Source organism: Sus scrofa, chromosome 6, assembly GCF_054392235.1.
Source record: "Sus scrofa isolate SSC_HxYL_T2T_F1_AM1 chromosome 6, Sscrofa_HxYL_maternal_Yorkshire_Landrace_v2.0, whole genome shotgun sequence".
Taxonomy (NCBI): domain Eukaryota; kingdom Metazoa; phylum Chordata; class Mammalia; order Artiodactyla; family Suidae; genus Sus; species Sus scrofa.
The window spans coordinates 147,489,296-147,509,606 of record NC_139388.1 but is presented as its reverse complement, the minus strand read 5'-3'; the positions used below and the strand labels follow the sequence as shown (position 1 = coordinate 147,509,606).

General features: G+C 36.2%; 1 protein-coding gene across 50 annotated transcripts in view; it reads left to right on the top strand.

Annotated features, from left to right (window-relative positions):
- Positions 1-20,311, top strand: part of LRRC7 (leucine rich repeat containing 7) — a 537,967-nt gene that overhangs the window by 206,450 nt on the left and 311,206 nt on the right. For all 50 annotated transcript variants that reach the window (XR_014807988.1, XR_014807993.1, XR_014807989.1 and 47 more), the window contains one exon: positions 18,659-18,776. Coding sequence is in view for 38 of the 50 variants with exons in the window: in XM_084964727.1 (XP_084820853.1) it covers positions 18,659-18,776 (118 nt within the window). In the remaining 12 variants the exon portion in view is untranslated. The remainder of the gene's footprint in view (positions 1-18,658; positions 18,777-20,311) is intronic.

Genomic DNA, 20,311 nt, shown 5'->3' with positions numbered 1-20,311 from the left:
GACATGGTTTTATTATATTCAGATAATTCCATACTTTTGGCATTAGAGGACAGAATCATACACATGGTTGCACATTGAGTATCTTTGAAGGAGTGAGAGAGTTGGAAAAGGTCATTTTTCTCACTTGTACTGGCTCCATAGATATAGGTGAAGCTACTCTCCTTAACATGCCAAGGTTATGGATGGTTCTATATTTCTGCAAAACAAACACTTAAGGAATTATCTGTTTATTTTAAATTTTTTTAAAAATGAGGCAACTTTATTAAACAAGTCTCAGCTTTTGCATTCTACATTTGCAAATTTAAGCCATGTTTAATCTAGAGGGAAGCTTTTCATATTTTCCAAGCATGACAGTTGCTTCACAGCAACTATAGTGATACAAGTAGTTTCTTTCTCTCTGAAAGATTCCACTTTGAGAGAAAAAAAATAATCAATGTTCATTCAACATTTTGGTAAACAAAGCATAATTATGAACAAGCAACTCAGAATTTTCCCCCTGAAAATATTTCTTCTCTGGCTCCTGCGAGGTCATTAGACTTCTCATTATACAAGCAAGAACCCTTGATTTCAAACAATTTTATATAATGGTCTAAGAAAAACATGACTTCAGGCTCTCAAATCCTAAGTAGCAGATATCAGTGAATTAAAAGAGGAAAGGATTAATAAATTTTGCAGATATATGAAGATTATTGGAGGGCACTTTTTGTTGCTTGTCCAGAATCCATTCCCCTTTTTCCTTTGGAACCTCAACCTTCTTTTTAAGGGCATCCTTCATTGTATAAGATATGGGAGGCATGTGGAATTTGAATCTTAAATAAACGTCATGGTTACATGTGGGTGTTTGGCAGTACATTCCTCACAAGAGCTGCAGTGTATGGCCCTTATTACCATTGTCTTATGAATTCTGTGCAGCAGTTCATACCTTTCGGTTCTTTTTTTCATGTAAAGCAAGATCTTCAGCGCCTATTGATTTTGAGCCTGAGATATGATTTTGAGGCTTAAGTAAAAATACTCATCTTTATCTAAAATGGCCAGTTGTTTTTTTTTAAAGGCCTCTAATAAAAAGAAATCAAAAACTGACACAACTGCAAATCCATATTATAAACAAATGCATAGCTATTTGTTCACCAATGAAATTTTTGTTATTATAGTAATATATTTGTCTAAATTTATATTAAAGAAGCAAATCAACTCCATCAAACATATACCCTTTCTCATCAAAATAAGCCATTTCTCTTAGCTCAAATGTTATATAGCACTTTGCTGTTTTTATAGTGCTTTCGCGTGCTTTATACTATTTGCTGCTCACTGCAATCCTAGGAAATGGGCAGAAACAAATTTGTTAGCATCTAATGCAGATGAAGAAACTGAAGTTCAAAGGGCTTAAAGTAAAATGTCGGAAGGCATGAGATGAATTCATGTCAGAACTTGTGCTAAACCTAAGTCTTCTCTTTTCAGAACTCTTTACACTTACTACAGCGCTTCTGTGATAATAACCAGTAACTGTAGGTACTTCTCTGTCAGGATACTTCCTTTTATTGTTTATCCTTTTTATCTGTTAAAATGCGTCTCAAATGAGTGAGTTACAAAAACTTAAGCTTGAAAGGCATTTTAAAGGACTTATTTCACTCTCTGCCACCATACATGTAAAAGTATGTTCTGTGACATCCTTCCTTTGACTGCTTCTAGAGTGAGAGAGCACATTCCTTAATTTGAGAAAATGCTGTGTGGAAGCTCTATTTTATATGAATAAAGTGCTTAGAGTTTGACAGTAAGAAAAACATGTAAAGTGTATTATACTAGGCAGTAGATTATGGAGGATCCACAAAAATTATGTCACTTCATTTCAACCCCCAGAATCAACCTCAAAAATTAAGGAAAAAATTAAGGGAGAATTTTATTTTCTTTGTTCTATGCTGATATCTACCAATATTTTCTGTCCTTCCTCACCTCTGGCCACTGTAGGAGGTCTTACTCTTTGCAAAATAATATACAGGGCTTCAAGGGAGGTGTTCTGATGTTTTGTAACAATAATAAAATATTCTAAACCCAAGGACACTGAAACACAATGAGGTTAAAAGAATTTCCCAAGGGTTAGGAAATGTCAAAGTTCACAGAGGACAAACTTGGGCCCATATTACTCCAAATCCCATGTCCTTTCAACTATAAATCTGAAGGAAAACTTTCTGGAATTGAGCATTTCACTAGAGTCTGGAGGATAAATAAGAAGGAGGAATCAAGGATGGTTAGATTTTCATCCTAGAGAACTGGGGAAATGATACTATTAAAAATATACTGGAAGGGGCTCTTGACAGATTCCATTTTGGATGGAAATTGTGCACTATCAGTTGAGTATTCTCATTAAGACACCAAAAGATACTGAGAGAGCTGAAACCAAGCCTCCTCAGAGCAGGGCTGGCAATAAAAATCTTTCAACCAGAGATCAGAAATAAGCAGCCATGTTTTGTTTGGCCTATTTTTCTAAAATGAGTTATATCCAACTGGTAAAATATTAACTTCTGCAATAAACGTCTACATTCCTGGCCTCTATTTAAAAAAAAAAAAAAATCTGGTGGTGTCCATGTGCTCAGTATGCTCAAGTGGGAAAAGTTAGGTGGATTTTATTATCTCCTATCATTGGGTTCTTTCGATGCAGCAGATCTAGTTTGCCACAGATGTCACCCAAGATGACCCTGGTAATGAAGTTACCTATCTAGCGCCTGCAGAAAATTGATATCACAACCTTATATGTATATTCATGAATTTCTTCATGAAAAAATAATCATCGAATATTTACTATGTTCGAGATACTTGCTAGTCACTGGGAAAATAACCATTGAACAGATTTATGTACTCGTTAGCAAGAAAAACAGACATTGGAAAAAGGAACTGTATCAAGTATGCTATTATAATGGGTAGGGAAACAGTGGGTGTTTTGGAACTATTCAGTTTCATGTTTCCCCTAAGGAATATCATTGCACCTAAGACACAGATAAGTAAGAAATTGGAAGTTAAGTATTGCTTAAATACATAGTGCGAAAGAGAGAATGGGAGAAATGAGGCTGTAGAAATTATAAAAGCCTTCCATGCTAAGATATGGAGTTTGAATTTTACACTAAAATATATGGAAATTCATTTAAAAGTTTTATCTGAGTAGCAGCAAGATCAAATATGCATTTTAGAACAATAGCTCTAGCTGCGCTAAGAATAGACATAAAATATTAAACCTAGAGGCAAGGAGACCGTTTAGGCAGAGTTTGTAAGGAATCTGTGAGAGGTAGTGGCTCAGGGTAGTGACCCTGAAGATTACACAAAGGACACAGATTGGCAAGGATTTGGGAAAGCAAAATTTACTGAATTTGGTCATCTATCTGTGTGATAGCTTAATTTCTGGGTAAGAAGCAAAATGAGTCACAGGTGACTCCCAGGTTTCTCTTAGACCATATGGGAGGAAACCAAAAGAAGGAAGGTATGGGATCCAGGAAACCAGAGCCCAATTCAGCAGAGCTACAAATGAGTATCTGTGGAAGCCATATGTGCATCACAGTGAGAGAGCAATATGCCTAGATGGGGGCTGGCTGTACTGGGTGCAGGAGTGAGGAGGTCCTCCAGGATAAAATGTGAAACTATCAAACTCTAATGTGCTTTAGCATTTTGAATGCTAATATTACTGTTGGGCATTTGCCAGAGCTGTTTGAGCATTTGGAAACTATTAAAGATATATGCATAGAAAACTGAGTAAATAAAAAGTAAAGAAACTAAAAAACAAAACAAACACCGGGTACAAACAAAACATTGTCAATTTAACTAAGAATTTGGATTTAAGTATATTGAGAAGATGAAGAAAAAGAGAGTGATGGTGCTTGTGGTCATGCAAAGTGATATGACTTAACTGAAATATATGAAATAAATAGTGGCTACAATTGATAAGCAAGAAATAAAGGTACATGTATATTCTCTAGAAATATAGAAGGAAGTACAAGAAATAGTAGCTTGAAAAGTTTATTTTTTTTTATTTTTTTTATTTTTGAAAAGTTTAAAACAACCACTGTTAGAACAGGAATGATGAGATGGAAATGAAAGAACAGTGAATTGATATAATGTTTTTATAAAAACAAAAAGAAAGAAAGAAAATTGACCTGGAAGAGAAGAAGCACCAGGGGTTAAACTTTGAGTAGCTCTGACCAAATCTGACCATATAATATGGTACTTTCTTTGGAAAATGATCCGTAAGACACCTTGATAAAATAACATGCCTGCTGCTCAGGAAAAATCATAAGGTATCATCTGAACAAATTAAATGACATAAAAAGTGAAATGTAAATTTATAGAGTCAACATCTGCTATCTAGTCTTTTCAGTAGTTCTTCTAATAGTGAACAGATTACTACAGGTTTTAATATTATTCATTTCCCAGCGTAGCCCTTAGTATAGGAAAGGAAACTGATGGAGTATTATTTCTCTAAACTATTTAAAAAAAATTTTTTTACTGAAGTTTTTTTATTTTCTTTGTTTTCTTTAAATCTTTTAAATTTCTGGAGAAATAATTTCTCTATAGGATTTATTAGGTTTAAACAATTTAATGATCTAATTCTTAACCAAGTACTCCTGGGAAGTCAGGCTATGCTCAACTTGTAGAAACATGACATTATGTCAGTAGGATTGAGAGGTTGACCATCCTTAAAACTGACCTAGAGTCATATGTAAAAATCACCATGTGAACAATTGCTTCCAAAAACTAGTACAGATACGTGAGCCCATAAGTTAGTATCTACTACAGCACACATGTGGTATATTTTTCTGAGATTGACAATTAATGCTAAGATTTCTAAGAGGAATTTAAATATGTTATGAAATCGAACACAAAATTCACGTGAATTATAAAGACAAAAAATCATGTTGGCTGTTTTCTAGTGTTAGAGGTACTAAGGTAGAAGGTTAAAAGGCCCTTGACAAGACTCCATAGATAATGACAGCTCCAAAAGTGCTGAGATGATGGGAAGGAAGAGAAGCAAAGGCTGTGAATAATCTAGGTGCACATTTTGCCTATTAGATGGTATTATTTAACTTCCAAGTGTAGCTCCAAAATTTCACTAGACATTCTGGTTGCCGACATGAAGAGTATTTAGCAGTGAGATTCCACTGGTGTAGTGGAAAGAAGTAGAACTTTAGAATCAGGCAGATTTGAGTTTGAGGGAGATCTTTAATCCTAGTTGCTCCTCCCCCATCTAGGAGGTACCATCTCCCTTGTCAGATTGTTTTACCTGTATCTTATTTTTGTCATCTACTGATTTGGTGATAATTTTTCTTCATTGTTATAGATTAAATAACATAATGTATGTGAAGTGTGAGTAAAACATAACTAGCAAAACATAAAACCTTCAACGAATGGTGGCAATTTTTATGGGCTGTGATACCATAAAGAACGCTGAAGTGTTTCTTTCTTCTATAAAATGAGAAATGGTCTACCACTTTACAGGAAGGAAGTTATTTTCTTTTCTAAATTAATAGAGATGTAAAAAGATAGAAAATCTTTCACAGATATCTATTCTTCCAAATTTTATGTGAAAATTAGTTTTAACAAAATTCTAGAGATATTTATCCTTTCTATACAAAGACATGGTTTTCTGTTTCCATAATGTGAGTTAAATCTTGACCAGAGATTAGAGAAAATATCAGTAGTCTCCCTCTCTCTCCTTAGAAGCCTTTTTTACTGCTTCTTGATTTCCTGATAACAGTGTAGCCTTCTATTGATTTTTCATTTTGACGTGTGTATATGTGTGTGTGCTATTTGATTGCCTAGAACATTTAATATTGTTTCCTTTAAATTTTATGTGGATGAATTACAGGTTGTTTTCTTTCTCTCTTTCTTTCTTTCTTTTTTTGAGGTGGCAGTAGAGGTTAATTGTGTTGAATTTAATTCCCATGGCTCTCAGTTGTCTCTATTCTGTGTGTCAGTGGCCTTTAATAGGAATAAAGGAGCTCTTTCTTTGTTCTAAATAATTAAGAATTGACTATGTAAAAGCTTGTAAAATATGTTCACCACATGGATTTACTCATTAACTTAAATGATGGCTGCTTCTGCCATTGCCTGTGGAACACTGCCACCCACCTGCAGAGAAACACTCTCAGGAGAACTGGAGCAGGCCAAGGCCAACAGGGTGTGGGGGGTGCCCACAGACAGAAGTCGGAGCTCTGTTTAGAACAGAGGTATGGAAATCAAGGGAGTGAAGGCTTCTAAGGAGGGAGTGATGACACCATCAAAGGGAGAAGGGAGGCCAAGTAGGGTGAAAACTGGATAATCCATTCAGTGGGGCAATACAGTGTCATTTGTAACTTGTACAGTAACAACTTGAGGGGAGTGGAGAGGGCAGCTTCCTGATCTTCCTATTCTCTCTAGATTATCACGCTCATCCATTCCTATGGTCTCAGCCCCCACATTGAAGACTCCCAGATCCATTGTGCCAGCGCAGCCCTATCTCAATCCTCAGATTTATATGTGCTTTCTGCACCTACTGGAATATTCACACTCAACAGATCTGATTTCCCCCTTGAAACCTGTCTCCTGCTCTTCTCTGTCTTAGTTGGTGTCCATTTAGTCCCAATACCAGGACCCTATCATTCTTTACTCTTCCTGCTTACCTTCCACACCACATCAATGGCCAAGTCCAATCAATTTTACCCCCTAAATATTTCTTAAACCTAATCTTTCAACCTTCTGAAGAGAGCCTTTGTCAGGCCCTCACCATCTTCCAGCAGACTAATAAAACAGTCTCTTTATTGATATGTTTTAAATCCGCTTTTGTTTTTCCCAATGTATTCTTCACAGAGCCAACAGTAATATATCCAAATGTAAATATGACCAGGTTGTAACCAAGGTTAAGCCTATTCCCTGTCTTCTCTCCAACTTACAGAAAAAAGCCATGCTCCTGCACAAATCATGCCAATGGGAGCCATGCTCCTGCACAAATAATGCCAATGCCATCTCATTACCCAGCTACAGCTTGCTTCTCCAGTCGCCTACTCTTGCTCTCACAGACAGTGTTCCTGAAGCACAAAGCTCTTTCTTGCCTCTAAGCTCATGCTGTTTCCTCTGCCTCGTATGCTACTTCAAAATTCATCTCAGTTGTCACCTTCTCCCACAACCTTCATTCTTCACTCACTGGTGCTGTTATTTAGCTCTCCTCTCTGTCTCCATATTACCGTGGGTATGATTCTACAGCTGCGCTTACCAAGCCTAATGTAGTTATTCATTCAATACATATTTACTCAATATCTACTCTATTCTGGGGAAATAGGATTGAAGAAGAAAGACACTAAAATATGAGACTATGTCTATTAAATCTTTGTTTCTTTAGGAAACATAATGTTTGATTCAAAGTTAGGGTCTTACTGAATATTTGTTGTACAAATAATTATGATTTTGCAAAAGTGTATTGTAGATATATGTACACAAGATTATGCTAAAGCACAGCAGAGAGACAACTGTTCCCTGTTCTGCTGGAGAGTCAAGGAGTCTGCTAGGCGAAAGTGCACTGTTACAGATAAGACTAGGGTGCAGTGTAGTTAGGCTTTTTAAATGATAAATTGAGCCTTAGAGAAAATATATGGAATTGTTCAATTGCATGTGACTTGTTAAGTGTGAAATCAGAATTCAGATTTAGGTCTGCTTGCCTCCAAAATGTATAATCTTTCCATTATGACTACAAGAGAATAAGAGACTTCAGCTATAGCATAAGCCATCTGCTCTTTAGTTTACTGACCTGGACAGACCTAGTCAGCACATGTTGGGTTTTTAGTACCTAGAACTGATTAAAACATAGATGATAAACTAATTAAATATATACACACACATATATACATATATATCAGCTTATACTAATATATATATATGTATATATGCATATCATTCAACCCAGTGGTTCACACAACATATTGATAACTCTCTAAAGACAAAGCCAATACTTTTATAAATGTTAATTAACCAAAATTTTAAAACAAATTAGTAGTTATTTAAAAAGCAACAGGAGAAATTTTCAATGGCACAGGTGCATGCACACATGAACACACACATCACCTGTCTTAAGTACTAGAGGGATTGTCAGGAATTTTCCCCAAACACCTGGCAATAATTGAACTAGTTCAAAAATAAGAACATTGAGGCATTCCCATCGTGGCTCAGTGGTTAACGAACCTGACTAGTACCCATGAGGACTCAGGTTCAATCCCTGGATTTGCTCAGGGGATTAAGGATATGGAATTGCTGTGAGCTGTGGTGTAGGTCGAAGATGCAGCTCAGATCCCACGTTGCTGTGGCTGTGGCATAGGCCAGCCGTGACAGCTCCAATTTGACCCCTAGCCTGGGAACCTCCATGTGCCACAGATGTGACCCTAAACAGACAAAAGACAGAAATAAAAATTAAGAACATTTAAAGTAGTGGTTTTATATCCAGCTTTTCACTTTTTCTTATTTCTTTCTTGGTGTTATTAACTTGCTACCATCAAGTAAAATAATCATGAATATATAAATTATTTTCATTTTAAAAATGTTAAATGGGTATAGCAAATGCCATGCTTTATATATTCAAACAGACAGGTATTATTCCAATAAAACAGATTCCTTTTCTTCTAAGATAATGACAAATGCTAACATAAACTTGCTGTTCCAGGAAGAGAAATGACAACACCACCATTGGACAAACTGCTGCTGAAAAGATCTTTATTTTAAAATCAGCAACAATGATATTTATTGTTTTCTAGGGTAAAATGCCTGAGTTTTTATTGTCGCTGCCATCTTTCCACAAGGAGGAAAGGAGCTCTTCTCTGCAGCAGTTTCAAAATTGCCAAAATGCTCTAGAAGGTGTTATGTGTTCCCTTCCCCTTCAGCTTCAATCATATTTGATGCTACCAGCATCAGTCCAGCCCCAGACCTCCTACTCCAGCCCACAGCTCCCTACTACTGGAAACCTTAAAGTGCTGTTGCATTGCAAAATCCTCCCTCCTGTGACTGCCTGTACAGCACTGGCACCAAGTCTTAATGATTTCTCCTCCTCCCAACGCATCTTCCTCTTCACCTTTCCCGACAGTGCCTTAACTAAGACACCCATTATTTTTCACCTAGATGTTGCAGTCTTTGGTCTGCCTGCTTCTAGTCATAGGTGCCAATTTTGCAGAAACAAAAATCTGAGTCATTCACTTCCCTGCTTATGAACATCAAAGGGATGGGTGATAGATAATGTTGGGGGTAGAATAGTTGGAAGGACACACAAATCCCAGCATCCACATTCTCTAGGTTAAGAGCAAATCTAGGAATGTTTCTCTTGGAATACAATGCACCGCACGTTGTTGTTTTCATCTACTGTTTGCTTAATTGCATGTCATTGTGTGTGTGTAGTATAACCACCAGTTGATGGTAAACTTGAGGAAGAGAATGCTTTGTTATTCACCTTGGATCCTGGCAATATGTCTGCTACTGAGTAGTTGTTCAAGAGGTGCTCACCGAATACAAGCAGTCAGGAAGGAAGGGAAATGGGAAGGAAAGAAAGGAAGAAGTTAGGAAGAAGAGGAAGGAAAGAGGGAAGAGAGGAAGGAAGGGAAGAGGAGGGAGGGAGGAAGAAAAGAAAGAAAAAAGTTAATGACTGTCATAATTAGAAACTTATTATTTCACCAAATGCATGCATTAAAACCATTTTTGAGTTGGCTCTTTCCTAACTAAAGTTAATTATTAAAGCTTGTATTAAACTAAAGAATTTTAAAACATTTTACTATAGAATGCACAAAATAATTCTTTCTTTGAAACAGCTTTCAAATGAATTTGGAAATGTTGTCACCTGAACACTTAAAGGAATTCAAAGGAAGAACTTCTAAGAAACCAGCCATCCAGTAATGCCAACTCATTAAATAATCAGTTCTTTTCCCTGGTGGAAGCCACTTGTGCCAACGCATGGCATCAATAACCCTCTCATTGAATATGTATGATCTTACATGAAACTTCTCAGGAAAAAGGTTTATTTATTTATTTTTTAATTCACAAGAAACTAATACTTTTTTGCTTAATTTGTGGTGAAAAAATAAACATTTCTTATTTTTTCTAAGGAACTATGTTTTCAGATCTAGTCATTCATATCCATAGTTGTTATTGCATCCTTAATTTTCCAAGCCTCATTATAAAGGTGATAATAAAATGCTAATTCAAATTATTATAGTTTGCATTTACATAGCACTTCAGTGTTATAGAGTACTATAGCATATACTCACATTTACTCTAATTTAGATCCTTGCTGTCAAAAGATAGTTACTGAATCTGATTCTTCTTCCCTAATCCCCATAAGACATTATGATGAGCTGCTGGTTACCCTTGTCTGATTCACTTTCCCCTCCCAGAAACCCACCACCTGATGTCAGTTGTCACTATTATCTTTCTAAAGCACAGATGTAGTGGTACAGAGGGAGAAATGCACTGTGGTAGAAATGGCTTTTTACCAAACAAAACTGAATTTGAGTGCTGGCTTGGACACTTCCTATGTATATGACCTTGTAAAAGTTAAATTCCTGAGTTTTCTCATCTGCAAAATAGGGATAATAATACCTCCCTTGCAACATTGTTGCAAGAAGTAGATTGTATACTTTAAAAATCTAGTTGACTGCCTAGCACCTATATAATAGGCACTCAAGAAATGGCACTATCTTATTATTTGCCACTCCCCTGCCTAAGAATATTCATGAAAGAACAACTATTTACTGAGAAAATACCATGTGTCAGGCATTGCATTGTACACTGCAGATGTTGAAGAAACTAAAGAAGCTTACGGTCTAATAATCCCCAAACAGGGGCATCCAGGCTTCAATGGGGATAAATACAGAATGTTATGAAAGTACACAAATAGTGCATGTAAACCAGTCTTAAGCTGCGACCTGAAAGGTGAGGGGGCCTGAGCTTAGAGTAGCAGGTAGAGGGAAAGTGGGATAGGGTGAAAAAAGGCAAGGTACAGCAAGGTGGATGTGGAAACTGGTACCTACCGAGTGTGACTGGAAATGTGGTAATGCAGGGCAGTAGAAGGGAAGGTGTAAGAAAAAGACAGGAGACAGGGGACTGACAAGGAGAGACTCTGGAGATGTAAAGGACATCGAATGCCATATTAAGAAATTTGGACTTTGTCCCAAAAAAGAGGAGAGAGGAGATGGACCTGATCACGTTTCCTTTTTCAGAAGTAACATGATATCATCTATTACAGAGGTCCTTGACCTGGTCCACAGAGCCATGCATGGACTTCCATTTATTTGCATGTTCCTTGACATTGGATGAGAGAGAGTGTGTGTGTGTGTGTGTGTGTACATGTGCACATGCGTGTTTGTATGTGCGTGTGTTCCTGGAGATAGTATCCATAATGTTGAATCAAAAATGATTAAAAATCACCATCCAAACACCTCCTGTAATGCAAAGCCCTGACTCTTCCTTTTTATTTATTTCTTTATTAAAATATAGTTGATTTAAAATGTGCTAATTTCTAAGGTACAGCAAAGTGACTCAGTCACAGATACATACACAGTCTTTTTTATGTATTATTTTCTGTCATATTCTATCCAAGGAGATTGGATATAGTTCCCTGTGCTAGACAGAAGGACCTTATGGTTTCTCCATTCTATATGTAATAGATTGCCTCTACTAACTCCATACTCCCTAAAGCCCTGACTCTTATACCCTTTCATATTCTGGCTAAAATCTGCATTTTCTATCCCTGTCACAAAGCTTAGAATAAAGCCACTTTTAACTGTTTGCCATGCCACCATACCTTTGGTCCTTTCATCTCATTATAGCTTTCTGAGCTGCCTTGCTCTTCCCAATTTGCCCCTAATCCCCTCTCCACCTTCTGCTCATAAAAGTTCCCCTCACTCAGACCACTTCTTCTTTCTCCAGGAATCCTCTGATGTTCCTTCCCCATTCTTCTCTAGCACAAGCACAGATCACAGTCATAGGTTTCTGATGACCCAACTGGAATGAGAGATAGACAAATAGACCAATGAACTAGAAACAGAAAATCCAAAGACTGACCCATACTTATGTGGAAATCAGATATACCACAGAATCTGTCTTGCGAAGCAATGGAAAAGTAATGTCCTGTTTTTAAAATGGCACAAATGGTCATCTATAAAGAGAAAAGAATGCATCCTTACTTCACGTCATTCTCAAAAATAAATTCCAGAAGAGTCAAATAAAAGCATTAAAATATTTAGGAGGAAAAAAAATAGGAGACCATCTGCACATATTAAAACTGTGCGATAAATTTGACTATTGTAAATGTCTTTTTATCAAAAACCGCCATAAAATAAATGGATTGATGAGCCTATATTGAGAGGACTGTCAAAGAATTAGTATCCAGAATGTGATGAGCCCTTACAGATGAATAAAACACAAAAGGATGTTCAATTATTTTTTCTTATGTAATGGGTAAAGTGTGTTACCATTTTACATACCTCAGATTGGAAAAAATAGTCTGAACATGTCAAAATTTGGAAATAATATGAAGAAGTAAGAACTTCTATCTCTGTTGGTAGCACTTTAAATTGTCACAGCCACATTGGAAAACATGTTCTGTAATTCCGTTACTTAGCAAATTTGAATGAAATGCTTACCTCCTCAGAGAAATGTTTGTATATGTGCATCGGCAGATGTATATAAGAATACTTTTAGCAGTGTTGTTCCAAAAATAGAGAAATAAACCAAAAGTCAATGAACAGTAGAACATAGGAGAAAAATTGTGTTATATGAAGCATAAAATAGTAGAGGTGGGTTGGAGAGATTGTAGATATCTGTGCATGAAATAATGTTAATAACACAGCATTAAATGAAAAAGTCAAGTTACAAAAGAAGCATATCATATTATTCCATTCATATAAAGATTAACAGACAAATCCAAACAATGTATATTTTTAGGATTACTAGACATGGGGTAAAACGTGAGGGAGTGAGAAATTGGTTGTTTTTTGGGGGGTTGAGTAGGAGACAAAGGGACATGATTGGGAAGAGAATAAAATAGCTTTCTTAAACTGGATTGAGGAATATGGGCTCTTATTTTATCACTATGATTTTTAAAAATATGTATTATATACCCTCAGGTATATGCATGTGTTGCTCCAGCCCCCAGTTGGCTGACCAGATCTGTGGTTCTGCATCTGGGGATTCAGCCTATCATAGATTGTGTCGTGCATATGTGTTTACATTCCCACCAGCAATGTACACGGGTTCCCCTTTCTCCACATCTTCTCCAACATTTGCTGTTTGTTGTCTTTTTGATGATAGCCATTCTAACAGGTGTGAGTTCTTATCTCATTGTAATTTTGATTTGCATTTCCTGATGGTTAGTGATATTGAGTATCTGTCCATGCACTGGTTAGCCATTTGTATGTTTTCTTTGGAAAAATGTCTATTCAAATATTGTCCATTTTTAATTAGATTTTTCTTTTACTATTGAGTTGTATGAGTTTCATGTATATTTAGGATATTAACCCCTTTTTGGGTAAATGGTTTGAAGGTATTTTCTCCCATTCTGTAGGTTGCATTTTTTTTCCTGATTGCTTCTTTTGCTGTGTGCAGACTTTATAGTTTGATGCAGTCCTACTTGCTTATTTTTGCTTTTGTTGCCTTTGCTTTTGGTGTCATATCCAAAAAATCTTTGCCAAGACCGTTGTCAAAGAGCTCTTTCCCCTATGTTTTCTTCTAGGAATTCTGCAGTTTCAAGTCTTACCCTTTAAATCTTTAATCCATTTAGAGTATTTTTTTGTGAGTGGTATAAGATGGGGTCCGATTCCCATTGTTCTGCTTGCAGTTATCCATTTTTCCCAATATTATTTATTAAAGAAACTGTCCCTTCCCTGTTGCATCTTTTTGGCTTCCTTGTCAAATATTAGTTGACTATGTTTATTTCTGGGTCTCAATTCTGTCCTACTCATCTATATATCTATTTTTATGCCACTACTGTATTATTTTCTGTTTTGACTGACATTATATTTTAATCCCACATTTAGACATTTTCTTTTATTCTCTCTATCTTTCTCTCCACTTCCCTCAGAGCCAAAACCGAGAAAGTCATGCATTCACCACTGACTCCTTTTGCAGAACGCAGTTTTCTTCTTTTTACTCCACTCACTGAGGGTGTCACCCTTAGGAGACCTCAGCTGTGTACAGAGTAGTCACTAAACATATCTCTGGCCTCTGTTCAGATGTCAAGCAGCTTTCTATCCTTCCGCCTGCAAAAAACCCCTCAGTCTTCAGTCACCAGAGACCAATGGATGCCCCAGAGCAAAAGCTGAATACAGACCCACTTAACTCTGTGTATTAGCATTTTATTGTTATTCTGGAATTTGAAAAATTGCCATATTTTACAGCCAGAGTTCAACTATGCCATAAAGGAATGTGTGTGTGTGTGTGTGTGTGTGTGTGTGTGTGATTTTGTTGCACTAAAAAGGTTTTCTTTGAATATTTAGTCCACCATATGCTGAACACAAAGGTTAATGGTTATTTTTTCATGTCTTTATCTTCAGTGCTGAATATAGTCCATACCATATAATAGGTATTTAATAAATATATTTTAAATGCATGTAGATGTTGTGGACTCAACACTTTTTTTTTCCAGAATAAAATATAGCTTTATTATGACATAGGAAAGACTGCAAGCCATTAAGGGAAGACTCTAAGATCAAGTCTCCTTATGTTGGCAAGCAAATATTTGAAACTAGTTTGAGTTACACAGTCTTTGAATTGGGAGTATCTTTAGATGCTGCAAGTACAACATTCTCCTTCTCTAACTTGTGCTGGCTCTTAGGTGATCCATTGTTTCATTACCTCTTCCAGAAATACTTGCATGGATCAGCCTCATCACCATCATCACCGTAAACCAGGGCAGATATTCTACCACTGTTCTGTCTTCACATGTGATGTTTTAAATACTTTCACACAGTATTTAATATCTAAATATTAAATTTTAACTAAGTTTCCGGGCTCAGTTGCTGTGTCTTATTCATTTTGTGTCCCTTGCACTCAGCATAGTGTCTCGTTTGTAGCACTAACACTAAATTAATAAATTTCATAAATTAATGAATAATACTTTTTAGAATATGCACTTTTGGTCCCCTTACTTTCGATGCTCAGGCCTTTCTCTTTTTAGTCAGCTCTCTTAGAAAAGACCTAACCATTACTTTTCGGAGTCAGTCATTTAAACTGCATACTCTTCTCAAACCAATTTCTGTCAGAGTTAAATTGCTTCCTTCAGCCCAAGAAAAAGAACCATTTAGTACACAAATATTTTAAGACTCAAAACAATTTTTTGAATTGTGAAATATTATTAGCATATGAAAGGCAGGATAACCATAATCATTAACAGTCTTTCTTTAATTAGCTATTAATTATATTTGTTGTTTTAGACTATATTGAAGAATTACCGCTATTTCACGATCTTTCTTCACTTCATTTTTCATTCAAAGCTTGAATACTGAAAGAACCATTAAAATGCCTTCTTAATTTCCTTGCCAATTTATAGATGTCATGACTCATATTCAAATGTTCTCTGCTTTGTTTGTGAAATTTAGATTCCACTGAGATTGTTTATCTGCCTGAAACTTCCAAACCAGTAAAGTATCACTCTTAGCTAGAACTTAACATTCTCTTCATTTCCCCTTTACCTAAGTATACTTTCAAAGACACTTACTCACCATAACAACATAATATGTATAAGCCACTATGCTAGTCACTTTGATATATGTAAAGGTGAAACAGGTTGATGCCAAGATGAACCAGACATGACTCCTGCTGTCAAAGACCTCATCATCTTGAAAAAGTAAGATATAGATTATTATGTAGATATACCTCTGTTTCTTTATTAATAATGACTGACAGTTACCAAGCTCTACTATGGGCCAAATACTGTTAAACATTTTTACAAACAATTCACTTCATCAAATCCAAGGCCACTGATTATAAGACACACCATTACCATTATTGTAGTAACTACTAAGGAAAAAAAAACCCTGCTTAAAAAGCTAACAATCCATGATGGCTCAGTAGGTTAAGGACCTGGCATTGTCATTGCTGTGGCTTGGGTTGTTGCTACGGCATGGGCCTGGGAACTTCTATATGCTGTGGGCGCAGTCAAAAGAAAAATGCAACAATTTCGATTGGAAGATGCACCCCAAATGTCAAAGATGTTAATATGTGAAAAAAATGGAAGACTTAGAACTGATGACATATAGTAACACATTTACAACAATCCTGCAAGTTAGATAATGTTCTTGATCCCATTTTACAGATGTGGAAATTGATGGTATTCAGGGATGTGAGATAACTTGCCCAAGATTATACAGCTAGTAAGTAGATGCATGGGCATGGAATCCACATCAATCTGATTCCAAATGCTATGCTCTTAGCCTCTCTACCAGAGAAATCTTGAATTCTCTTATGAAATAGTATGTTCAGGAGTTTCTTTGTTCCAAATACGGCTTCATTTAAAACTGGAAAAGAATACAGGGACCTCTATTAATTCTTGATATAATCTGAGAATCTAGTTGAGATAATGAGACTTGAATTTACATACACACAAAAAAACTCAGTTTGGAAAATTATTTGTCTGAAATTTGCATAAAATGGTTGTAGAAATCAGACTAAAGAGTAGTTATTACATCTTACCAATGTCAGCCATAAGGCAATTGATTATTTTATTTATTTATTTATTGTTGGTCTTTTTAGGTCTGCACCTGTGGCATATGAAGGTTCCCAGGCTAAGGGTCAAATAGGAGCTGTAGCCACTAGCCTATGCCACAGCCACAGCAACGTGGGATCCAAGCCAAGTCTGCAACCTATACCACAGCTCACAGCAATGCTGAGTCCTTAACCCACTGAGCAAGGCCAGGGAGTGAACCTGCATCCTCATGGATGCTAGTCAGATTCGTTTCCCCTATTCTGTGATGGGAACTCCCCAGCAATTGATTATTTTAAATCAAGCCACATTGCATGTAGATGTAATGGTTCTAACAGAATAATAGAGACTGGACAAAATTTTAAATTAGCTTTCACCATGAATATAGACATATATTTATCTGTTTTTGAGAGAAAATTAGTAGTTAGTGGAAACTATTCATGAAGTTATCTTTTTTTAGATTTTATAGAAAGAAGTAACAACATTTCTGTGGAAAATATTGCAATTCTAGCACTACCTGAAGTATTGCAAATACTCTGTAAGGAGCCAAAAATGACTAACCAAAAGCAAGAAACTACAGATTTTGTTTTAAGTCTAGCACAATCTATTTTTAAAAAGCTAATGAGTTAAGAAATAACAGCCATGTTTTTGCTTATAAATTATGAATTACATGTAAGAACAAGCAGTAGTTAAATGTACTGAGGGCCAACTGCATAGTCATGGACACCAGACTTCATCTGTGGAAATTTAGCAAAACAGAATTAGAAATGTCAAACAGAAAAGATCTCATTAAGATAATTCTTCCAGAAATGAATCAAAAATTCTGTCCCAGCTGTTCAAATCTTGAGTAGTCAAGATGAAATGGACATAGCTAAAAAATCTGACTTATTGTTTCCAGAAACATGATACTGGAAATACCTAAATAAAAATAACCAGATCATTAGAATGCTTGTTAAAAATGCAGATTTTGACCCCATCCCAGACCCACGATATTGGTACCTCTTTGGGTAAAACCCAAGAACCCACATTTTATTTTTTAATTTTTTTTAGGGCTGCACCCACTGCATATGGAGGTTCCCTGGCGAGGGGTCCAATCAGAGCTACAGCTGCCAGACTACACCACAGCTACAGCAACATTGGATCCGAGCCATGCCTGCAAACTACACAACAAGTCATGGCAACACCAGATCCTCAACCCACTGAGTGAGGCCAGGGGTCGAACCCACGACCTCATGTTTCATAGATTCATTTCCCCTGCACCATGATGGGAACCCCAAGAACCCACATTTTAAACTACCTCTAACCACCATTGATTAAAACCATGCTGTATTTGAGAACTATTGCATTAACACTTGACTCTTCCCTGTCTAATTCTTTTGGACTGGTGGCAGAAATGAATCAACCACTAGTGGGTTTTTTTTGTTTGTTTTTGTTTTTGCCAAATATCAGAAATAAATGTTTCATTTGCTAGATATTTATGAAGCAGTTGGGGTGGGGGCGGTGGGGAGACAACAAAAGAAATGTGATCTCCTGTATCCAACTGTATTACAGTTCTTGCATGTCAGATAAACAACTCTTCAGTGTGATTAAATGGAAGTAATTTGTGGTAATGGAGAAAGAGAATTGAAGTAATCCTGGTAGCTGTGGGAATAAAAAGGAAGGGGCAACTCCAAAAATTATTTCAAAGAAAAAAATTCCACTGGCTCAGGGGCAAATTGAACATTAATGTTAAACTGAAGGAGGAAAGGTAGAGTACCTTGGGTGGGGAATATGGGTAGCAGAGGCACTAACATGGGAATGGAATGTGAAAAAATTCTGAAAAGAATCCAGAGGATGGATATAGGTGAGACTTTTGTAGTTGATCATTTTACTACCACTTTTGTAAAGATGGTTTGAATTTTGTTACCACCTTTAAATATGAATGGATTTAACCAAATTGAGGGCTAATTAATCATCATTTTCTTTTTACAGCAATTGTTCAACTGTCAAGCTCTAAGAAAACTAAGTATTCCTGATAACGACCTTTCAAATCTGCCGACCACCATTGCTAGTTTAGTTAACCTTAAAGAACTCGACATCAGTAAAAATGGTAAGTTTCTCATTTACTCTCTAAATAACATGAATTTTTAACTGAGAATGTGCTTTAATGTTTTCTCTTAGCAAATGATAAAACGCTTTTTCTCTCATGTCATTGCAACTCTAGCTTAATGTTGTTGAAAAGTTAAATCCTAAATTATAAATCAAAGACAGAACACTTCTCTTCCCCCCTCTTACTAATGTCCCTGACTCACCCAGGCCTTGTTTCACTCTGGATTTAGATATGTGATTTAATCTTTTCAAGAATATTTTCCTGACTTTACACTGTTTATTTACCTCATTCTTAGAGTAAAATTGTTTCCAACAGTCTCAGGTATCATTTGCTCAGTGAGACCTATTTATTCACCCTACTTGGAATTGAACTTCCAATTTCCCTTACTCTGCTCCACTTTTTCCCCATAGCACTGACAGTCTTCTCGATACATATACTTTAATTATTTTTTGTATTTGTATATTCTCTCCCACCCCCAAATTTAAATGCTATTATGTGACAAGAAGGATTTTATTCTGTTTTGGTCACTGATGTATCTCAAATACATTAGTTTAGAGCAATTCCTGGTGAATAATAAGTGCTCAATAGTATTTGGAATATTTGTGGCCAAACTTGTTGTGTCTGGTGATTTTGTTGATAGTCATGTTGATAATGTTTTCTTCTAAATGTCTGTGGGAGTCTCCTATATCCTCGTGTTTCATTAAATCTTCATCTCCTTCCAGATAAACTTGGTATTCCATTTTATTAAAATAAAGCAAAGATCAGTCGAAAGGGTTATTGTTTAGGCACTGTGAGGATATAAAACATGACTCCTCCATCATTAAGCTAGTCTGTTAAACTGTGCGTGTGTGTGTGTGTGTGTGTGTGTGTGTGTGTGTGTGTGTACTGCTTTGGTAACTTCAGGCAATATGCTTGATGCCAAAGACACAGGCATGAACAGAGCAGATCCCTGCCCTCATGAAACTTACATTACAGTATCTGCATTAGGCATTAAACAAGTTATGATGGATAATTAAGTAAACAATTGTGTGTGAAGATACATTGGAGGTGAAGGACATACATATTGCAGAACATAATCCAGTCAGTGTAGTTAGGTAAAGTTACCTTAAGAAACAATAAGCAAGCCCACACAGGAATTGTTATTCAATGGGTATAAATTTTCATTTGTGCTGGATGAATAAATTCTAGAGATTTGCCATCCAACAAAATGCCCATAGTTAACAATATTATACACTTCAGAATTTGTTGAGAGGGTAGATCCCATGCTAAGTGTTCTTACCACACAAAAAAAGAGAAAGAAGGAGAAAAGAAAACCAAGGGAACATGAGGACACTCTGGGAGGCGTTGGATGTGTCTGTTACTTTGTGATGACGATATCATTGGTGTTTGCATATGTTTAAATTCATCCATTTGTATACATTAAATATGTGCAGTTCTTTGTGAATCATTGATGCCTCAAATTGGTTTTTTTTAAAGGGGGAAAAAACTAATGTGTGCAAGCTAGAAAAAAAAAAGAAGTCAAGTAAGACTAGCTT